This window comes from Phodopus roborovskii, unplaced genomic scaffold, assembly GCF_943737965.1.
Source record: "Phodopus roborovskii unplaced genomic scaffold, PHOROB, whole genome shotgun sequence".
NCBI classification, from domain to species: Eukaryota; Metazoa; Chordata; class Mammalia; order Rodentia; family Cricetidae; genus Phodopus; species Phodopus roborovskii.
In genome coordinates this window covers 9,829,824-9,852,119 of record NW_026126563.1, presented here as the reverse complement: position 1 = coordinate 9,852,119, position 22,296 = coordinate 9,829,824, and the positions used below count along the sequence as shown (strand labels likewise).

Sequence of the window (22,296 nt, the reverse complement as noted above, 5' to 3'; positions counted from 1 at the left end):
CTCCCTCCCCCCCTTCCTCCCTCCCTCCCTCAATATGCCTGTATATGTTTTCAGAAGGCTTACACATGTGTTTCACATTTGGTTTATGAAAGTCATAAAGTCATGAAAAGCGGTCCCATATTAATTGAGAGAAAAAGATATTTAGACTTTTATGTCAGCTTTGTGTATGTGTGTCATTTTTTACTTGGTTATTTTTTGGGCACACTGTACTTGGCTAGTGAAACGCAGTGCTATTAAACGAGATTAAAAACCCTGTATGTGTTCAGTGGGTGGCTTGGTTGCTGTTGTGATTATGGTTATGGTCTTGTGCATCCTGGGCAGTGATTGTGGTGCTGAGCTATGGTCTTGTGCATCCTGGGCAGTGATTGTGGTGCTGATGCTGAGCTATGGTCTTGTGCATCCTGGGCAGTGATTGTGGTGCTGATGCTGAGCTATGGTCTTGTGCATCCTGGGCAGTGATTGTGGTGCTGAGCTATGCCCTCACCACTCAGGGCGCCTGCAGTCTCATGTGTGGGCTGCTGTGTCACGTTTGACAGTAGAGCAAGTGGGACCTGTCACACACGGGGAAAGGGGTGAAGGAGCAAGCAGGGGCTGTGGCCGTCCTGTAGTTGTCATGCGATGGAAAACTGCTTCTTGTTAGCTCTTCATCTAAAATAGCCCCTCTCCCTCTCCTCACTTTAGAGATAGTCTGAGACAGTATGAACTAGCATTATTTCTGAAATAGTGATCATACTTTTTACTCAAGGAGTTGGTCGTTTTCATGATTTTCATGACTGACGAAGAGGGCCTTTTGACATTAGACATTTAGTTACTATCTTGTTCATGATCTGGGATAAGTACAGAATAATGTACAGAAGTTACTTTTGCTTGGTCTTGGGTGATGGTGCAGTATTTTATGGTCTGTTCTCTCTCCTTGTGTGTCAGTGGGCTCTGTTACTTTTTGAGACAGGGCCTCTGTAGCATTGAACTCCTAATATAGTCCAGGTTGGCTCTGAACTCATGACCCCCTTGCCTTGATGAGCCTCGTGAGTGCTAAGATTACAGGCCTGTGCCACCATGTCTATAATGAACATTATTGACTAATTCATCAGTGTTAATGTGTTACAGTGTTTCGTGACATTATCAGGACATTTCAGCTCTTAATAATTATAAACAGGATGACTTTACCAGCTAATCCTTTTTAACTAGGTCATTTTTTATAAGTAGTAATTACTGTTTATCAGATTTACCTAAAGTTCTGAAAATTTAGATTTTCTTTTCTGTGCTCTGAGAAATTAAAGTGCCATATAAAGAAACAACAAATACTCTAAAAACATCTGTTTCTTGGATTGGATTGCATTACTGCAAATGAATGTTTCTGATGTGAGATACCAGAGTGAAATGTCATCCTGAGTGGTTTCATTTATTCTGACATCACAGTATAGTCAATGTTTTAGAATATTAAATGGTTAAGTATTTAAAGTAGAGCTCATTTGGATAACTACTCAGAATCGAATATGAATGCAACCATACAAAACACTGGAGTTTAGAGTATGAAATTTAAACTTGAACATTTCAGGGTTTAGCAAATACTTTTCTGTCAGAAGGTCCTGGTTATTTTGGGTGCTTATTTGTTGACTTTTTGACTTATTGAATGACTTTTTTTTTTTTTTTTTTTTTTCCTCCTCAGTTCAAAGCAGTATTCAACGGTTTCAAGAGAAGTTTTTTATTTTTGCTCTGACACCTCAGCAAGTTAGAGAGATATGCATATCAAGGTAAGAGGAATATTTCCAATATATAAGGTTATGTGTTTGTCTTCTAGAGTTATAACAACATATCATACTGGGTGACATAAGCAGAAATTTTTCCTCAGAATTCTGGAGAGTTCTGTCAAGGATTGAAGTATTGAAGTTTTTCCTTAGGCCTTACACATTTTCTGTGTCACAGGAGACTTTTGTGTTGCAATGCATTCCTCTATAAAACATGACATTGGCATGACACCATGTGTATTAGCGTAGGGTTTCCTGTAAGAACTTTAATGCATCTGTGGAGGCAATTACAGACACATCATATTGTGGGTTAAGGCTTCCATGTATAAACTTAGGGGACTCACAGTTCAGTCGTGGAAAGCTCAATCAGTTCTTTGGTTTTTGTTTTTTTTTTCTCCACATTTATTTTCGTGTGTGTGACAAATGCCATTGTGCAAGTGTGACAGCTTCAGGAATTAAACTCAGACCATCAGGCCTCACTGCCACTGATCTCTTTGCTAGGCCCAATCGGACCATTTCTTAAATCATATGACTTGTCAAGTAGCAAACACTATCAATTAGAAAAAATTGCAACCTTTGAATTAAACATCAAACATCTTTCAGATTGTTTTTAGTAGTATTTGCCAATATATTTGTTTGTTTTTCTGATGCTTGGAATCAAACCTTGGGTCTCTGTGCTGGGCAAGGGTTCCTGTCACCATCAATATTTCAAAGGAAAATTTTTATTTCAAATAGGGCAACATAATAAAAGAAGGCATGAAAATTGGGTGTGGTAGTGCATGCCTACGATCCTAGTAGAGATAGAGGCAGGAGGATCGGAAATTCAAGGCCAGCTTCAGCTACTTGAGATTCAAAGTAAAAATGAATTTGATAGTGGCCCAAAGATAAAGTAACCATGAACAAATATTTATTTCCTTTGTGGCAGGCACTAGGAAACGTCAGACATGACTAAGCAAATCTAGCTTAGTCTAGCATGACTGAGCAACACTAGCACCCATTAAAGCTGCCTTCTTATAAGACTGAACATTAGAATACTGAGGGCTTTGCAGGTTACATTAAGTCATAAGACTACAGTGAAAAGCAGAGGGAAGATTTGAAATCAAATGCGAGCTCTTCTTTTTTTTACCTCTTCCTTAATGACATTTCTGTAATATGTTAAGGGAAAAATGATACTGATACTGTAGCAAGTAACTTTGGGAAATTCTGTACTTAACATATTATATGTATTTACAGACAGACATTTCAATCTTTATTATGGAAGTATTCATTGTGAAACTTCTAAGTGAGTATAGCCAGATTATATATCATGAGTTTTGTTTTTTGTTGTTTGTTTTTTCCAAGACAGGTTTTTGCTGTATAACAGTCCTGGGTGTACAAGAACTCGCTTTGTAGACTAGGCTGGCCTCAAACTAACAAAGATCCACCTGCAACTGCCTGCCAAGTGCTGGGATTAAAGGTGTGTGCCACCACTGTCCAACAAAATTACGTATTTTAAAAAAAGTCTCAAGATTTTTCACAGGGTAATGTTTATATAAATAAACTGGTTTGGGACAGTCTTGGGAAATTACTAAGCCAACAAAGAAAAAAGTAAATTATAACTTATATAAAAATGTATCATTAATCTCTGTTACCTACTGATAAATCCTTGCTTAAGGCCAACAGTAAGTGATTGCTAGGTATAAGGTGAGATATGAAATTATATCACTTTACACAACTGGTTGTTTTGTTTTTTGAGTCAGGGTTTTCTCCATGTACCTGTAACTATCCTGGAACATACTCTGTGGACCAGACAGGCCTTTAATCTGCCTACCCCCTCCTCAAATGCTGGGCTTAAAGGTGGATTGCAGTTTTGTTAATGAGCCAAATTATTTAAATAAAATGTGCACTGGCACTGTGGATTGTTATATTAAAAAAACTAATTTAGTCATGGCAAATAAGAAAGCTTTACTGAGTTAATGTGTGTGCGTATGCCTGTATGTGCAGAGTTGTAAATTGTTGTGAGTACTGAGCTCTCCAGCCCCCAGTGACCATGTAATCTTTAAATCTGTTTTTTTGTTTGTTTTTTTTGTTGTTGTTGTTGTTGTTGTTTTTTCCTACCTTTGGTGCTTACAAACCTGCGCCGTAGGACTTTTTTGTCAAATCCGTATGTCTGGCAGCTCCCGTGGCCTGCTCTCTGTAGCCTCCCTCTTTTCTGGGGCTTTGCTTCTCGTCTCCTCCCCTCTTTTCTGGGGCTTTGCTTCTCGTCTCCTCCCCTCTTTTCTGGCAGCTGGCCGTGCACTTTCTGGCTTTCTGGGCTCACCTCTTGGCATTTCCCTTTCAAGTTATGTTCCTCAACCTAGCAGAGTTCTGATCTGTCTCTAGTTGAGAAAACTCATGGAAGCACTAGGCAGAAAGAGAATTACTCTTGTACACTCCTGTGTTCTAATTTCATTGTGGCAAGGCAAGTAACGTGGGCTTTTAAGACAAACTAGTGCCCCCCCCCTTTTTTTTTTTCTGCAGGAATTATCACTTTTTTTTTTTTTTTTTTTTTTTGGGTTGTATCTACTACTAGCATGAGTCTTTAAGGAAAGTACTATATTTCATTTATCTTTGAAGATCCAGGAGCCAGACTGAATTGCTTGACTTGAATAAATGGAATATTTGAAGAATTTACTCAAGACTTGCTTAGAAGGGGTCAGTAGTATATAGGATATTGGAAAGTGTTGAAGAAATGCTTGAGAAGGATATAGATTATTGGAAGAAAGGGAAGCAGCAGGAACAGAAGAGCCGGCTGCTTATACTTGTGCACATCTTAAACCCAGGCACTTGAATTACTGTGCTTAATCATCGCGGTAACTTGATGAAATAGAGGTATTCATTTTGTCTTTAACAGATGAAGAAACTGAACACAGAAAGGTTGACTGATTTGCCAAAGGTCAGGAAATTTGGGATTAGAGAGTTAGTTAACTGCTGTCCCTTCCAGAACATTTGGGATTAGAGAGTTGGTTAACTGCTGTCCCTTCCAGGGAAGCACACAATAAAGAAGTAGTAAGCAGGGTGAAGGCTAGAGCGCTCCTTCTTACGGTAGGACGACTCTAACATTTTCCTGCTACAATCCAGTGCTCAGAATAATGGTTAGGATTGATACTGCATTTTATCAGATTTTTCATAATGAATTTAAAAAAATGTTCCTTTGAGACAGGGTGTCATGTAGGCCTTGGCTGGCCCAGAAGTTGATGGTTAGCTAAGGATAACCTTATATTCCTTATCTTCATACCTGTGTGTGGGGATACAGGCACACACTACCATGTGTGCTGGTTTTTTTTTTTTTTTTTTTTTTTTTTGTTTTGTTTTTGTTTTTGTTTTTTGTAAGCTTGACACAAGATAAGAGTCATCTGAGAGGAGGGAATCTTAATTGAGAAAATACCTCCATAAGATTGGGCTGTGGGTAAAAGTGTGAGGCATTTTCTTAATTAATTTCATGCTTGCCTGGACTATGCATCAGCTCCTGCCTGCAGGTTCTTGCCCAGTTTGGTTTCTGCCTTGACTTCCCTCAATGGACTATGATATGGGACATGTGAACAACCAAATAAACCCCTTCCTCCTCAAGTTGCTTTTGGTGTGCTGTTTCATCACAGTTACAGCAACCCTGAGACATCTGTCAAGGAAACTTCTTGAATTGTATTGTTCTCACATGTCACCTGGAGATCCTTAATTATGTGCATGTGTGCCAAGGAGCCAGAAGAGTAGTTGGATTCTCTGGAGTTGGATCTTTAGGTGGTTGTGAGCCATCTGATACGGGTGCTGGAATTGAATTGGGTCCATTGGAAGAGCAGCGGTATACTGTTATTCACTGAGCCATCTTTCTAACCCCTGGAGATCTTGTTAAAATGCAGATTCTTATTTTTAGGTCTGGGACAAGACCTGATAATTCTCCATATTTAATCATCTCCTTAAGAGTTTTTAAGTGTAGATTCCATTCTGATATTAAGTGTTCCAGAAATAATAAACAATTCTGTGTCAATAGTTCGATACATGGTTATGAAATTATCCTTATCATGTTGGAACTGTAGGTATTAGTTTTAGTGCTTTTTTTTAGAATCACCTATGTAGCTCTAAAAATTATGAGACTATACTCAAACCAGTAAGAATGACCTGATGAATGAAACTTTATATTAAACAAAAATGTTTCCATGTGGTTAGAATGCAGCCAAGGTGAAATATGTAGATTAGTAAACTCTTTGGAACCTGGGATTCTCTTTTCATGTTAGCTAGTGTTAAAACAAATACTGTATCACCAAAATTCCTGCAAACTGAAAATATACCTCAAAACTGATAATGAAGAATGACTAGAAGTGTAGTAAGTAGAGGTTATAATTATTGCATTGTTTTGTTTGGTTAGTGTCATTTTACATTTAACAAATTGTGTGTGTGTGAACTCACTCATGACAATCTTGAATAGTGGCCAGAAGTTATCTTCCTTTGTTGTCTCTACCTTGTTCACTGAGCCAGGGTCTCTCTGTGAGCCTGGAACTTGTTATTCTAGTTAGTCTGGCTGGGCAAGCAATCAGAGATTTCCTGTTTATAAATACTGCCCCCTATGTGGTGTGGTATGGTTGCTCACTGTTAAAACAGCACCCCAGCTTTAACATGAGTGCTTGGGATCTGACATTACCTACTGAGTCATGTCCTCAGCTGCTGTTCTGTGAATTTTTATTGTACTTTCTTAACTTTTTTTTCTCCCCTTGCCAATAGGGATTTTTTGCCAGGTGGCAGGAGAGATTATACAGTCCAAGTTCAGCTTCGGTGAGTTTGATTTTTTTTTTTTTTTTATTTTTATTTTTGTTGTTTTTAAGTTCTGTATGCATTGGGGTTTTAAAATATATAAAAGCATGTTTTGGTACCCTAACAATTTTTTTTTTTTTTTTTAAAATACAGACTTTGCTTGGCGGAGACCAGTTGTCCTCAAGAAGATAACTATCCCAATAGTTTGTGTATAAAAGTAAATGGGAAACTCTTTCCTTTACCTGTAAGTTGCTGTTTACCAGATTTTTGTATAGGTTTAGTATAAACAGGGGCAAATTGGTACTTAATAATTCTGGCCATCTCTAGAGAGGTGCACATAACTCCTTTGATAAATAAATGGCTGATTTGGGACCTAAGGAAGATAGCAAGGATGAGCCTGAAACTTTATATTCTAGAATTCAAGGAAGTTTTGATTGGCTCTTGGATCATATCTAACAGCTAAACTTGGACATTTGAACATACAAAACACAATATAGTGAATTTCTAAGTTAGCTGGGTTTAGCCTGTAGGTTCTATTAAGGAGAACAGAAATAGCAACAGAATCCAGGATTTAAGCTTGGCTTTGATAATGTACACACTTGGAGTCTCAGGGAGCAAATAATTGATTGGCAGCTTGTCTAACAGTGAGACAACTTGTGAAATAATATACAATGCAAACATATATAGCTGGTTTCTGGCTTGAAATTACTGGAATCTTCAAATCCTTAGGTCTTAAAATAGCACTTCAGTTGTTGAACTGTACTATATATTAGTTCCCAGTGTGGCCTGGAACACATGACTAAGTTGGTATGGTTATGTAGAAAGCTAACAGGACTGTAACTCAGGAGCAGGGGAGGAGCGTATGTTGAGCACTACAGAGCAGAGGTGTATATTTGTTGTGATTGAAGTGCTCTGACTCCACTGATATTCTGTGTTGCCTTTTCAGCAAAAGCAGCTGTTAGAGACAAGGTATTTGACAGTCCTGCTAGGCTTGAGACTTTACTTTGAATGATTATTTGAGCAATACCTTTGAGCAGGAGAACAAGTCACTCAGTACAGTCCAGGAATCTAGGTTCTCCAAGAACTAAGTGCTTATAACTGTTCATGACCCAGGAAAACTACCTTCTTGCTAGGCATATCATTTGTCTTATTAATTAATGGCTAGGGGGCTTAGAAACCTGAAAAATCACTTGTCCTTACACACACACACACACTCTCACACACACGATGCATAGGAGTTCCATGGTGAACTCATGGAAGTCAGATGACAGTTTTGAGGACTTAGTTCTCTCCATCTTTATAGGTTCTAGGGATTGAGCTCTGATGATCATTCTTACATGGCAAGCTCCTTTACCTGATGAATTCATTTACTTGCATGCCCAATGAATTTTATTGAGCTTAAGCACTGCTGTATTACTAACTTGACTTTTCTAAAAGACGTTTGAGAGACTGTGAAGTCTGAGATGGTCCTTTGAGGACAACAGGGGAAGTCAAAGGGTCTGTCTGGGTCCTTATGATCAGGGAGGATTGCTTACCTTAGATGATCTGTACATGTGTATTCTGAGTGTATTGCACAGACATCTGAACAAGGGAGGAAGCACCTGTACTTTGAGCTGAAGGATGCCAATTAGGTGGTTGGATGATTGACAAAGGAAGTATCGCAAAATCATAGGATGATTCTGTGCATACTTTATGTGATATTTTCCCCCCACAGTTAAGTTTTACTGCTTAGTATGTGCTAAGATTCATGGACTCTTGTTTACCTTTTTTGCTATCCTAGAGGAAAGATAAAACTGTGGAGGCTTTTTTTTTTTTTTAATGTATTTACACCTATCCGGTGTGATATGACTGTGCCATTGATGGAGTTTGCAGTGTACCAGCTCCTCCTAAACTTGTTGACATTTTTATAGTAACTGTGATGGCTATACAGTGTATCTGTGTAAGTTTCACAAAACTCTGAATGGTCCAGTCAGTATCATTATTTTAATGGATAAGGTCTGTAACTTCACTATGACAGGTCTCTTATTACTCTTCCAGAAATTTTGAGACAATGAAAATGACATACTTGAGTACTGGTATTTTCCCTAAAGCACCAAAGACCCCTAAGTCCCTACACCAGTTAGGCTGTCTGTGGGGATAGGGGTTCTTGCGCCAGGTTGTTGTGAAGAGAAGAGTGTGAGTACTGTGAGAAAGACTAAGATATATTTCAAGGACAGAAGCAGCAAGGCCCTCGGTGTTCTACACCAAGTCCACAAACTTCATGAAAACCCTTTCTCTGTTATTTTGAGACCTGGTTGACCTGATACTTGGTATGTGGGCCAGGTTGTCCTAGTTATAATCCACCTGCCTGTCTCCTGAGCTCCAGGATTAGAGATGTGTGCCACCATGCTTAGGAAATTTTAGAGAACAGATGATATAAGCTCCCATGCAGTTGATGGAAAACTCAAAGTACCTGTTGGTCCCTAATTACTAGAGTCTAGATAATGAAACACGGTGTCTTTCTTTATTTGCACTTAGCAGGGTTCTGAGATTCATAACAATCATATAAGTATATTACAGCCTCAAGAAAGATACAGCAAATCTTTAGGGGTTGGATTGAAGTCTATAGATGTGGGACCTTAATCCAACTGTAAAAAGCAAAACAAAAAGTTTTGACTTGTTCTTGCCTATGATCACAATTTCCAGAAAACAGATCTTGCAGGGATAATCTTGATTGAACTATGGAATTCCCAATGGTAAATATGAATATAACTTGACTATGACCTAGCATAAATCCTTACATGTGTGACTCTGTTATAATATAATATCCAGTCGTTGTGGACCCATTGCAGATGGCTACTATATTGCATTTACAAAGTAAATGGAATAGGAAATATTAATTGCTTTGACAGTAGTGTGTGATAATCAAGTAAGTGATAAAAGCAACTTTGTTTTGCACACTTTAAGATGATTTCATTTTTTAATGTATATGTTGTGTGCATGTATATAGTATTTTGTGTTTACATGTTGGTATGTGCATGCATGTAGAGGCCTGACGTTAATGCTGGGTGGTGTCTTTGACCACTCCCCACTTTGTTTAGAGGCAGGGTATCTAACTGAATCCAGAGTTCACCAATTCCTGCTAGTCTAGCTGTCCAGTTTTTTGTGTTTCTGGGAATCTTGTCTCTCCTCTCTATTGATGGAATTACAGGAGTCTGCCATGCCAGCCTGAGTTTTTCCTGTGTTTTGGGACAGAACTCTGGTCTTCATATTTGTTCAGCAAGTGCTGTATCTACTGAACTGGCTACATGTTTTAATTTTTAAATTTGTGTGCAGGTGTGCATGTGCCAAAGGTTGACATTGGGATGTCCCTATTCTCCATCTTAATGCTTTTGAGATAGACTCTTGCTGAGCCTGGAATTCACCATCCGTCTCAGTTTCTTTTCCTGTTGCTGTTATAAAACACCCTGATAAAGCAACGAAGGGAGAGACTTCCCCTTGATGGGAATCTTAACTGTGGAGAGTGCAGAGTGAAGTCCTTGGATTGATGTGATCAATCAGGGGAAGTGGGACAAGTAGCTTCCATTTGCTTTATGACATGGTACCATAGGAAGGACACACCAATTCCCTCTGAAATACTGACATCTAAGAATTCAAACCCAAGGGCTGGAGAGGTGACTCAGTGTTGAAGAGCATTTGATGCTCTGACAGAAAACCTGAGATTAATTTTCAGCATTCACATAGGGCAACTCACAAAGGCATGTAACTCCAATCCCAGATTTCCAACCCTTGCCTCAGGTTCTTCTTGCCTTTGCAGGTACTGTGGATGCATACATGTACACACACACACACACACACACACACACACACACACACACACACACACACACACAAAGATTAAAGAAATAAAAGCTGAACCTGACACACAGAGAGTGAGGCCATATTGTTGATTGAATCTACAGCATTGTTCATGCAGAGCAAATGCCCTATGTTGCTTTTCACATCTAATACATTTACTGTTGCTTCCTCTGCTCTTGTCCCTTCCACACTGTTGAAATGTCTTGTGACTCAAATTCCAACTAGAGTTCTTTAGCTAGGACACAAGCTTTTTTTTTTTTTTTTTTTTTTTTGTTAAATTGTTTTTGGCAGACCTGCCAAATGATTTGTTTGTATTTGGTTAACTTACTAATGGATAAAGCAAAAGCAGAATTAATTTTCTAAGTCCCAAACAGACAAAAACAAAAGTTTGCATTTACAATTGCTTAAATACTGGTATTGATGTTCCTGTGTTTGTTGCTTGTTAAGTGCTATCACTTTCCTCCTTACTGCTTTGGGACAGGTCTCTAACTGAATTGGAAGCTGTTTTGCCTAGGCAGACTGGCTGGACATCCAACTCTCGGGATCCACCTCTGTCTGCCTTCTGGTGCTGGAGCTGCAGGCCTATGCAGACCAGCTTTTTACATGGACGCTGGGGGGCGAATTAGGTCCTCATGCGCCCACTGAGCCATCTCCCCAACTCCTAAAGGTAGAGGACGTATTTTTGAGTTTCTCTTTTCCTCTGTTTCACACGGACCAATACATGGTCACACCCCTCTTAAAATAAACACACACCACTTCTGTTTCCATGTTATAATTCAAGTTCTTTGTACAAGAACTTGATGATGTTTAGAATTTTGTTGATAGTCATAGGTCACACATCATAAGCCTACTCACTTAATAATTACTATGCTCCCTTTTAGAGACAGTGAAGGAAGGCTGCTCTCAAATTCTGGTTGACTTGGGCATACTCTGTAGCCCTGCTTTTGTACCAATCTGAACTTTATCTTTTGTAAGGTATGTCATTCAGCATTGTTGAAATCTTAGAAGAATTTTTTTTTTAATTATTTTATGTGCATTGATGTGAAGGTGTCGGATCCTCTGGAACTGGAGTTACAGACAGTTGTGAGCTGCCATGTGGGTGCTGGGAATTGAACCTGGGTCCTCTGGAAGAGCAGCCAGTACTCTCAACTGCAGAGCCATCTCTCCAGCCCCTATCTACAGGGTTCTTAACCTTTGCTTATCTGTGTGAGCTGTGATATTTTGTCATTGCCTATGTGTATAACTTTGATGCTGTTTATCAGACCTGACTGGGTAGCTACGTGCCCTCAGCTTTTGAGCTAATAGATAATTTCAAGGAAATCATGAAAAAGATCCATGGATCTTGGCTGTTGTCTGAAAGCCTGTCACCTATAATGGGAAATCCCAGATTATTAGCATTAACACATACAATTAAGGTTGTCATTGACTTTCAAGGAGACTGAGATGTGTTAGTGGAATGAAGTATAGTATTAAGATTATATTTGTAAAGCTTTTCTGTAATAAAGGATAAAAATGTAAGTGTTAGAATGAAAAGTTCCTTAGAAGATTCTTCTGTTAGAAAAGAATATGGAAGGCCATGTATGGTGGTGCACACCTTTAATCCTAGCGCTTTTGGAGGTAGAGGGCAGATCTTTGAATTCCAGACCAGCTTGGTCTACATAATGAGTTCAGGACAGCCAGGCTATTTATAGAGAGACCCTGTCTCAACAAAAAGGATGTAAGACTATGGTAGACAATTCATTGTGTTTATATTTTCTTGGAGTGTGTATGAAAATAATATCTGGGCTTGGTGATGCATGCCTTTAGTCCCAACACTTGGGAGGCAGAGGCAGGCAAATCTCTGAGTTCGAAGCCAGCCGGGTCTACAGAGTGAGTTCTAGCATGGCCAGGGCTACACAGAGAAACCCTGTCTCAAACAAACAAACAAACAAATAAAATCTCTTATTTTGTATTAAATAAAACCAAGAGTAGCTAAAATGTAAAATTTTAAGAGAAAGAAAGTAGGTAATTATACAGTGAGTTGTGTCGTAAGTGTTTTAGGGGAAGATCTAAATGGCATATCAGCTGCCATACACGGTGAACATGCTGTGTCACTCTTCAGCATGTGGGCATTACTGTATCCTAGACATTTTGATTTTCTAAAAGTTAGATTGTTTTGCTTTTGAAAGTCACAGACTTTTGGTAACTGATAATTGTATATACTATAAATAAAGCTTGAGTAGGTTTCCTGTTTAAAGCAAAGTACAGCCAATTTAATACCAACTGAAGTAGTGCTTTAAAAAAAATGTATTATCCTGGATTTTCTGTTTGTTTCATTTTGGTGTGCTTTTGTTGTTGTTTTGAAACAGAGACTTACTACATGGTCCTAGCTGACCTGGGACTCACAGAGCTGGATCTCCCTCATGAAAGCTTACAGGGTTGATTTCTTTGGGGTGGGGTGTTTTTTTTTTTTTTTTGGTTTTTGTTTTTGTTGTTGTTTTGGGTTTTTTTGGGGGGGGTTGTTTTTCCATTAAAATTTTGTTTCAGTTTTATTTGGGTATGTGTGCACACATGCATTTGTCTGTGAATGCCAGCTGAGTCCAAGAAAAGGGAGCCTGATTCCTTGAAGCTAATGTTACAGGCACTTGTGAACTAGCTAATATAGTTTAGTGGTTATTGAACTTGGGTAACCAGGAAGAGAAGCAAGCACTCTTAACTTCTGAGCCATCTTTCCAGTTCCTTAACATGGTGTTAAAAATTATAGTTTCTCTTTTATTCGGAACAGACAATAGAAAGCATTTGTAACTTCTCACAAGATTTTAGTGAACCCTTTAATAATGACTTCATTCCCAAAGATTGCTCTCTACTTCTTTCTTTTCATGTATATGTATTTTGAATGGGGCCTCCTTTAGATGAGGTGTCAGTTTATCTGTATAGATTGGTTTTCGGTAAAAAGATTCATAGCCAATATGGCAAGATGTCAACATGAAGTGTTGGGATATGGATTTTTATTTTTCTGATTTATTTGTATCTAAGATAAAATAAAAATAACATGTAACAAAAACTAGGCAAGATCCTGTTTGTATCTTGGAGAAAGCGTTTAAACCCTACAGAGCCTTATTTTCTTTGTATGATTATAGGGTTATGCACCACCACCTAAAAATGGGATTGAACAGAAGCGTCCTGGACGGCCCTTGAATATTACATCTTTAGTTAGGTTGTCTTCCGCTGTGCCAAATCAGATTTCTATTTCTTGGGCATCTGAAATTGGAAAGGTAAGAATTTTATTTCTGGGTAGGGTGAAAGTGTGTCTTCATTGGGAATTGATTTCTTTTCTTAGGATACCAGCTTCGTATAGTGCTTGTTGCTGTGACAAAACCCCTGATAGAAATCACTTTAATGAAGAGAAGCTTATTGTGATTCAAAGTTCTTATTGATATAGTCCAGCATGGTAGACAGAATATGGTGGCAAGCAACTACTTGCTCTGTGTCTCAACCTTTCTTCCTAAAGGTTCCACAGCCTCAAAACAGCACCATCTCCTGGGGACCACGTCTTCAAAGCGTGTGAGGGACATTTCACATTAAAACTACAGAACTCCTGTTTCCTGACTGTAACTTCTTAAAAGCAGTTGTTTTCTATTCAGTGAGATCAACTATAATGTTTCATGAATTTTGTTTTTATTTTACAGTGAAAATATGTGTTGTGTATGTTTTTATTTCTTCAAGTAGTGGTTTAATTTAAACTCAGGTATCAATTGTTTTCCCATTTCATGGAAATAAAATGTACTACTCCTGTTTTATAGGCAGAAATTGATTTATATGTTTATAGTAGGATTTTTTGTTTCATTTTAGCCACAAAGATAATTATAGATATGTAAATAGCTTACATTTTAAAATAAATAGAGCCATTGCAAACATACTAATTTTGCTATGCAATGAAAAGGCATAATAGAGTATTTTAGTCCTTGGTTCTCTGTAAATAGTTAATAGCAGTTCCATGGTATAATATTTAGGCATGAAATCGGACATAGGAACTTCTCGATCTTGGTTTTTATTTTTGTTAGTCTTTCCTAAGAAAAACGCTGGTGTGGACTTCATTGGTGTCATTTGCCCAAGGACTAGAAGTTTGGCACTGTAATTTGAAGTGTCGATTTAGAGCAGTGTCTTTGAACTTGGGTTTCTGCAGTGTGGACGGTTTTCGAATGAAGCTATAAGAGCAAACATTGTTGCTTAAGTAAATAAAAACAAGAATCTGGTTGCCATAAGCGGGAAAATGTTCTCATGGTGGCCCCCATAATCAGAAAAGCACTGGTCCACACTGTTTAACACACAAGTAGATATTTTAAAATAACTGAATGAAAATAATTTCACAATGAGAAAACCCATTGCTTCCCCAAACGCTTAGTTGATTGATGTTCTCCTTGTCCCAGTGGCCGACTGGCCTTTGGAGGCCTAGAGTTTTTTCCGTCTGCATTTTACATAATTAAAAATTTAAACAAATTACTGTCTTGTCCTTAATACAGATTTTCTTTCTTTATAGAATTACTCCATGTCTGTATATCTCGTACGACAGCTTACATCAGCCATGTTATTACAGAGATTAAAAATGAAAGGTATTAGAAATCCTGATCATTCCAGAGCACTAAGTAAGTATTGTAAGACTAAACATACGAGACACTTTGATGGAAGGAAATTCTTACATCATAGCAATATGCCATATATATATATTAATCATTAATATGTACATATACATATACCATACACACACACTCACGTTCATGTGTTTATAACTTGTATACATTACCTAGTGGAAGAAATCTCAGACACATTATCACATTGTTTTCAGTTTTTGGAGGAAATAAAGAATATAGAATATATCTTTCTGTCTACAAATTGAGCAGTTGTTGGAGACAGCCAATATAGCCTAATTAAAATGTGATGAGTGTGTCTTTGAAAGCATTTAGAGCTAAGGCCCATGCTCCATTCCTTATTCGTCTCTTGTTTTGTTAAATTCTAAAACAAGCTTTTGTTTGTAATTCCTTCTTTCCAGTGACCTTATGTTTTAAAAGAAATCTTAAAAATTAAGTTAAATATGTTATGCAGTGTTTGCCTGCTGGTAATTCCTTAATCTAATAATGAGGATGTAGTTGTGTTTTCACTACATTAATATTCAACATCTTGTCTAGTTTTCACTTATTCAAGGAGGCTAGGAACTTTTCAAATATTTTCTGTAATTGTGCTCTAGGTACCATTCTTTTAAAGTTTATTGTTTTCATTTTCTTCTTTTTAAAGTTAAAGAAAAACTTACTGCAGATCCTGATAGTGAAATTGCTACAACTAGTCTTCGAGTGTCCTTAATGTGCCCTGTAAGTAAAGTGATAAAACATTCTAGCTAATTTTGCTTTTCAAAAGTGACCAATGTCTTATAAAAGCTAGGGTGGGGATGAGTGAAGGAGTATTTGGATAGAATTCTAAACTTAGGTATTTTCATGAGTTAGGGAATGTTTGTATTCTTTAAGCAATTAACACGAGAGAAGAAAGCTTTAGGCTCAGAAACCCTGTCATAATTAATTATGTAACTAGTGAGTTTAGTAAGCATATTAAAAGCTTCTTTTATCAGAGTTCATGTAATAATATAAATAGCATTAACATTACTGGAGTTTAAAAATGCTAATTGATGGTCTTGGTTTAATGAATTAGGATGTATGGACTGTTTTTGGAGTGCACTCAAATCACACAGTTATTTCATGTCTCCTTATATAATGATTTAGGTGAGAAATCATTCAGCAGCTCTGAGATCCTCTGTAATGTGTGGTTGGCACTGAGCTGAGAGAAAGTAGCCAGTCTATCTAGCAAACACATCCCATGAGAAAGAGGCAGAGTATATGTAGTGATTCATGGAGGTGGAGGGGTGTCAGGGAGAGCGGATGAAAGCTCCTGCAAAAATGAACTGTGTGGAAGAAAGCCTTTCAAAATGAGAAGAACTTTATTAGAAAAGCGGTGAATCATGTATTTCTAATGTAGTTTTGGGTGACTGATTAGATGATTGCTACCTTTGTAAGCCATGCTTAAAAAAAAAAAAAAAAATTAATGGAAAATTATGTCAGAGAGAAAGAGAAGAAAATAACTATTGTTTCCATAACATGTAAATGTTGGAGTATTTTTATTGTGTAGATGATGATACTGGCCAAGATTGGCTAACCCAAGGCATAGGGTCACTAATAGAACTGAAAAAAATAATTTTATTCTGTTTGTTTCCAAAATTGATGCCAGATTGAGCTAAAATATCAGTACACTAGTTTTTAGTAGTCCTGATTACTGGACAAATGCTGTTTAGTCGTGTGTGTGTGTGTCTGTTTGTTTGTCTGTGTCTGTCTGTCTGTGCCTGTGAGGACAGAGGTCAATCTTAGGTATTGCTTCTTCAGGAACTGTTTACTCTGGGCATTGAGCCAAGCTCTCACTGGAAATTGGTGCTTGCTGGCCAGGCAGGGTTTCTGGTCAGTGAATCCCAGGGATTTCCTGTCTCTGCCTCCCCAGCACTGAGATTACAAGGTTTTTAAGGGTTATAAAAGGAAACTTGATGTGATCTTATGTGGCTGTGGTTTTTAGTTGACCTATAAGTGTTAAGCAGAACAATATAAATATAGCTATATAAAAACATACTAGAAATTGACACATTGGATTATATAATAGTACAAAGTTTTCATGAATATTTTTAGTTTGTGTTACACACAAGGCTTGTTTTCTTATGTAAAGAGCTCCTATAAATAAATTTAGTGGCCATGTAAAAATTGAATAAAGGGTATGCATAAAAAGTTCTTAGATTCACAAATAGCTCTTTAAAGTAGAAGAGCTTCAGTTCACACTGAAAATAAGAAAAATATAGTTCACAGGTGCATTGGAATATTTCTCCCCAACCAGACTGGTGGAAATCAAACATTCATTAACACTGGTGATAATGGTTGCGTGGAGTCAAGCATATTAGTGTGTAAGAATTTGCAGATCACTGAATTTCTCTGTTTAAGGTAGTTTGTCAGTGTTCAAAGACCACAAAGATTTCCCTTTGATCCAAAAAAAATGCATTTTGAGGTACCTTCCCATTCATGACATTATATTGATACAATGTGGGAAACTTTAAATGCCTATCACTAGTGTGTTAATTCATTAAACCATGATGTCTTTGTATCATAGTAGTTTTTAAAAAAAAAAAAAGAGAGAGAGAGAGAGATTTACTTTCTAAAGTGCGTACCTGCATGCGTGCATTTTCACATGAGGGCAGGTGCCCATGGAGGTGTGAGGAGTGTGGAGTTGGAGTTGTGATTGGTTGTGAGCCACCTCATGAGGATGCTAGGAAGTGAACTTGGGTCCTCTTCAACGTCACTGTGTGCTTTGAACCATTGATGTAGCTCTCTGGCTCCTGCTGGCTGCTTTTTTAATATACAGATTTATGTGCATTAGCTCACAAATTGGGTAACAGTAAGGTACAAAATTTTGTGAAATATACCACCATTTGTGAGAAAATAATTTTTTAAAATGTGTACTTGATTTCTGCTCAAACTTTCATGAAAGGGTTTGCAAGAGATGTCTAACAATGGTTTCCTCAATAGAGAAAGGGGGGGAGGGGAGGCAAGTAAGGCTTATTTATTCATTTATTTATTTCTTGGTGGGTTTCCCTCTTTCTTTAGACTTACACATTACTAAAGTAAAATGATCTTTCCAAAATCTCAAGACCACCCATAAATAAGAAGATAAAAGTCTTTATGAAAGTAAATTTAGGTTGGGTCTTTTTATTTTGATCATCTTGTTTGACTTGTTAAGACTTTTATGATTTCTTCCTCTCCTGAAGGCTTTCCTGACTCATTTGAACTCATTTTCATGTTGTGTCCTCTGTTATAGTTAGGGAAAATGAGGCTGACTATCCCATGCCGGGCAGTGACGTGTACACATCTGCAGTGTTTTGATGCTGCCCTGTATCTTCAGATGAATGAGAAGAAGCCCACCTGGATTTGTCCTGTTTGTGACAAGAAGGCTGCCTATGAGAGTCTGATATTAGATGGGTTAGTATAACTGGGCAAACAGCTAGACAGAAAAATAGAAAAAAGTGGGGAGGAAATGGCAAAACACGACTGCTGATCTCTGTGTTGAAGGCTAGTCAGGGCTAGATACTCTGTCTCAAAAAGAGTAACGTAATTAGTAGTAACAGGGACCGTAAATGTAGCCACATTACATAACTGCTAAGTTTTAAAGCTGTGCTTAGGTTATTTTGGCTCTGGATTTCTAAATGTGCTTTCTTAATATTGCTTATGTTAGAATTGTGCAGATTATGTGAACTAGGATAAGTTAGGTCTTTTTTTAGTAAAGATTTGATTGTAATTATGTGTGCCTAAGTACAAGTACATGCAGTGATAGGGATAGACACTGATTCTATTCCTGTCCTTCCTATCTTCCCACCTGTCTGTCCGTCCATCCATCCATCCATCCATCCATCCATCCATCCATCCATCCATAGAGGAATTGTAATTGCTATAAAGTGTAAAATAATTGAAGTTCCAAAAAAGTTTCATATTATTACTTTGTCTTCAGTGTATACTACTTTGACTTCTATGACATGTATGTACTTTTAATTGATTTATACAGGCTTTTCATGGAAATTCTCAATGACTGTTCTGATGTAGATGAGATCAAGTTCCAAGAAGATGGTTCTTGGTGTCCAATGAGACCCAAGAAAGAAGCTATGAAAGTAACCAGCCAGCCCTGTACAAAAATAGAAAGTATGTGCTACTTGGCAGGGTGCCTGAAGAAGTGTAAATTAGGAAATATTAACTCTGACCACCAGGACTGTTTTTAGCATTTAAGTTGCTAACTATCTTTGGGCCATCAGTCCTTCTGTCACTTTCTTCTTTTTTATAAAGAATATGCTAACTTCTATACTATCTTAACAGCTTTTAAATGCTATTTCATGTGCAAACAAGTAAGAGTTATTTAAAGTTAGGAAGCTTTGAGGATGGGTGTAGCATGAAGACCAGTTCAGAGCTGGGAACTCATGAAGTGGGTGACCATGTGTGAGGCTTACGTGATTTCAGTGTTCTGTAGGCAGACAGGGACACCTACGGAGAGCTGTCCTCCCCTTTGGGGTCAAGCAGCCCTTTCACAGGGTGTGCCTAAGATCGTCGAAATACACAGGTACTTACGTTATGATTCATAGCAATAGCAAAATTACAGGTATGAACTAACAACAAAAATAAGTTATGGTTAGGGGTCACCACCACATGAGGACAAATGTTAAAGCATTAGGAAGGTTGGGAACCACTGAGCTAGACTCAGTAACCAAATTGGTTTAAGTGAGACTCTGCTTGATGTTAACCTCTGTTCTTCACATGCATGCTCCTTTATGTACAGACATACATATGCATGCATGTATACTACATATACACACTTGAGAAACAAAAAGGTTAGAAATTATTTTGTGCATCTCTACAGAACCCAGTATGGTTGGAGAGGTTATATATATCATTTAGTAGTGTGAAGATGGTAGTCATGAATTAGTTGTTATTGAACAAATTCTTCCATTTCTTTTTTCCTTCGTGGAGGAATTTTATATCTTTAGTTAACCAGTATGTGTACTTGTTTTTACCTTCCTGTACTAACCTGCATTAAAAGGACACACTAAGAGAGTTTTGAGGAGTTGGAATACATGCTTACATTCAACCTCTGAATTCATTGCATTTGACTTTTTTCTGACACAATAAAGATTTTCTGAGTAAGAAGGGAAATAAAAACTTTATGGCAATGATAATTATTCTCATGTGATTGTCACAGACCTCTTGGGGTTGGATTGCCAGGGTTGCCCTTGTTAAGTAAAACGTGTGAGTGGACACGGTTTTATTGATTAATGTCTGATGTGTTTTCACAATGAAGTAGCATTCATTTTTGACAGATTATAGGGAGCAGTGTTACATGACATGATAAATGCAGTTGCCTATATAAACAGAATGGGTGGTGACTAGATGATTCATGTCAGAGCAACTTAGGTCATCAGCTTGGGACATTTTTATTAAAATATGAGCAGAATTAGTGTAGTAAAGAGTCTGATTTTAACTCAGTGGTGCCACGTGTAAAAATATGCAGCTGCTTAAACTGCGTACTCAAGGCCAGATGTCTCTAACTTAACAGTGCCACAGGTGTACAACAACACACAGCTGCCTGTGCGTACTCTATGCTCTTTACCCAGGGTGTAAGACCAGTTCTCCATCCCTCAGGTTCTGTCTGCACAGTGATTACTAACCTAGAAACACAGCGCGAGCAGCACTAGGCTGTGTACTAACCCCTGATGCTCCTGGAGAGGATAGGTGCTGTGCAGAAGGTGTCTGACCTCTGTCCTCACAGAAAGGGTTGACAAGTTAGGCGCCTGGACTTTGTCCCTACTAGAGAAGAATGGCTTCCCTGGATGTGTTCTCATGAGTATAGGTGTACACTCAGACTAGTTTGTGTTATGTCTTTGATGTTTGTTTTCCTTCCTGTTTACCTACATCCAGGTTCCAGCATCTTTAGTAAACCTTGTTCAGTGACTGTAGCCAGTGATGCAAGCAAGAAGAAGATAGATGTTATTGATCTAACAATAGAGAGCTCTTCTGATGAAGAGGAAGACCCTCCTGCCAAAAGGAAATGCATCTTTATGTCAGAAACACAAAGCAGTCCAACCAAAGGGTTTGTCAATTTTTAGTTCACTATTGTTCATTGCATTTAAAACTAGTTTTCTTGGGATGGTTTTGAAATACGTCTATGAGGAGTCACTATAGAAGGCCGTTTTCATCTGCTTTTGGTACAGTGGAAATATTTTCATGTAAGCACATTATTGACAGGAAATCAAATTGATGAAACTAGTCAACATTTCTGGAAATGGGAGTTTAAGTATTCATAATTTAGGACTGTATTCTTGAACCTGCTCGCGAGATTTGACAGTTAGGTGTAAGGATGTTGGTATGATGGAATGTAGATGCAGGGCACTTTAAAGACATCCATTTCTGGCACTTGCCTACTTGTGAGGATATTGTGGTTATAATCTTTGAGTGACTTTGACCCATTTTCTGTTCTGTTAAAATGAGGGCTCCCATGCCCCCCGATTTATGGATTCACTGTTAGATTTTCATGAGATTATGAAAGAACCTGGCTACCATGTCAGGAATGTGACAGTTCCTTAATGAAAATTCATCATCTTAATACTTTACAAAGCAAAATGTAGGCAAGCAGATGGGTGTTGTACATTCTGTTACTAATAAAGGGGAAGTTGTTGGAACTTACAGATCCTTCTCACAGAGAGATCTTGACGTCCATAAATTGTTGTGACAAGCCATGACCACATTCTTAAGACTTGGGTGTGTTAGTCTCATCGCTGTCCTCGGCCTATTTAGTGTTTTCTTGTGTATCTTTTTAATAACAAAAATGTATCCATCTTAAGTACATATCATAAAATTGTACTTTCATCATTCCAAGACAGTTGTTAGCATATTTCCAATGTGAAAAAACCCACATACTTAAGTTTATTATGCATCCCCTAGTTGTAGGCAACATCAGTTTCCTTCTTAAATCCCAACACTCGGGAAGCAGAGGCCAGCCTGTTCTACCAAGTGAGTTCTAGGACATCCAGGACTACACATAGAAACCCTGTCTCAAAAACAAGAAATTTTCTGAATTGTTTGTTTTGGACACTGTATATAAATTAGTTATATTTTGAGTATATTTCAAATTCCTTTTTATAATTCTTCATAGGTACTTTGAAGTAACTTTTAACAGTTATTTTTTAGACTTAAAGTGTTTGAACTGCGTTCTGCACTATTAAAGCATTTATTCTGAGCATGTGTGATAGCTAGCTAATGTCTGTGACTGCAGTGTTTCAGAGGTTGAGGTAGGTAGATCACCGTGAGTCTAAGACCAACCAAGGCTCCTGCCCCCAAAGTACCCTAAAATG

General features: G+C 37.8%; 1 protein-coding gene across 6 annotated transcripts in view; it reads left to right on the top strand.

The window, feature by feature from the left end:
- Window positions 1-22,296, top strand: part of Pias2 (protein inhibitor of activated STAT 2) — a 55,915-nt gene that overhangs the window by 17,993 nt on the left and 15,626 nt on the right. For all 6 annotated transcript variants that reach the window (XM_051202224.1, XM_051202222.1, XM_051202223.1 and 3 more), the window contains 9 exons: window positions 1,670-1,754; window positions 6,483-6,533; window positions 6,666-6,756; window positions 13,469-13,603; window positions 14,869-14,974; window positions 15,621-15,694; window positions 18,225-18,385; window positions 18,966-19,099; window positions 20,864-21,035. In XM_051202224.1, the coding sequence (XP_051058181.1) occupies window positions 1,670-1,754; window positions 6,483-6,533; window positions 6,666-6,756; window positions 13,469-13,603; window positions 14,869-14,974; window positions 15,621-15,694; window positions 18,225-18,385; window positions 18,966-19,099; window positions 20,864-21,035 (1,009 nt within the window). The remainder of the gene's footprint in view (window positions 1-1,669; window positions 1,755-6,482; window positions 6,534-6,665; window positions 6,757-13,468; window positions 13,604-14,868; window positions 14,975-15,620; window positions 15,695-18,224; window positions 18,386-18,965; window positions 19,100-20,863; window positions 21,036-22,296) is intronic.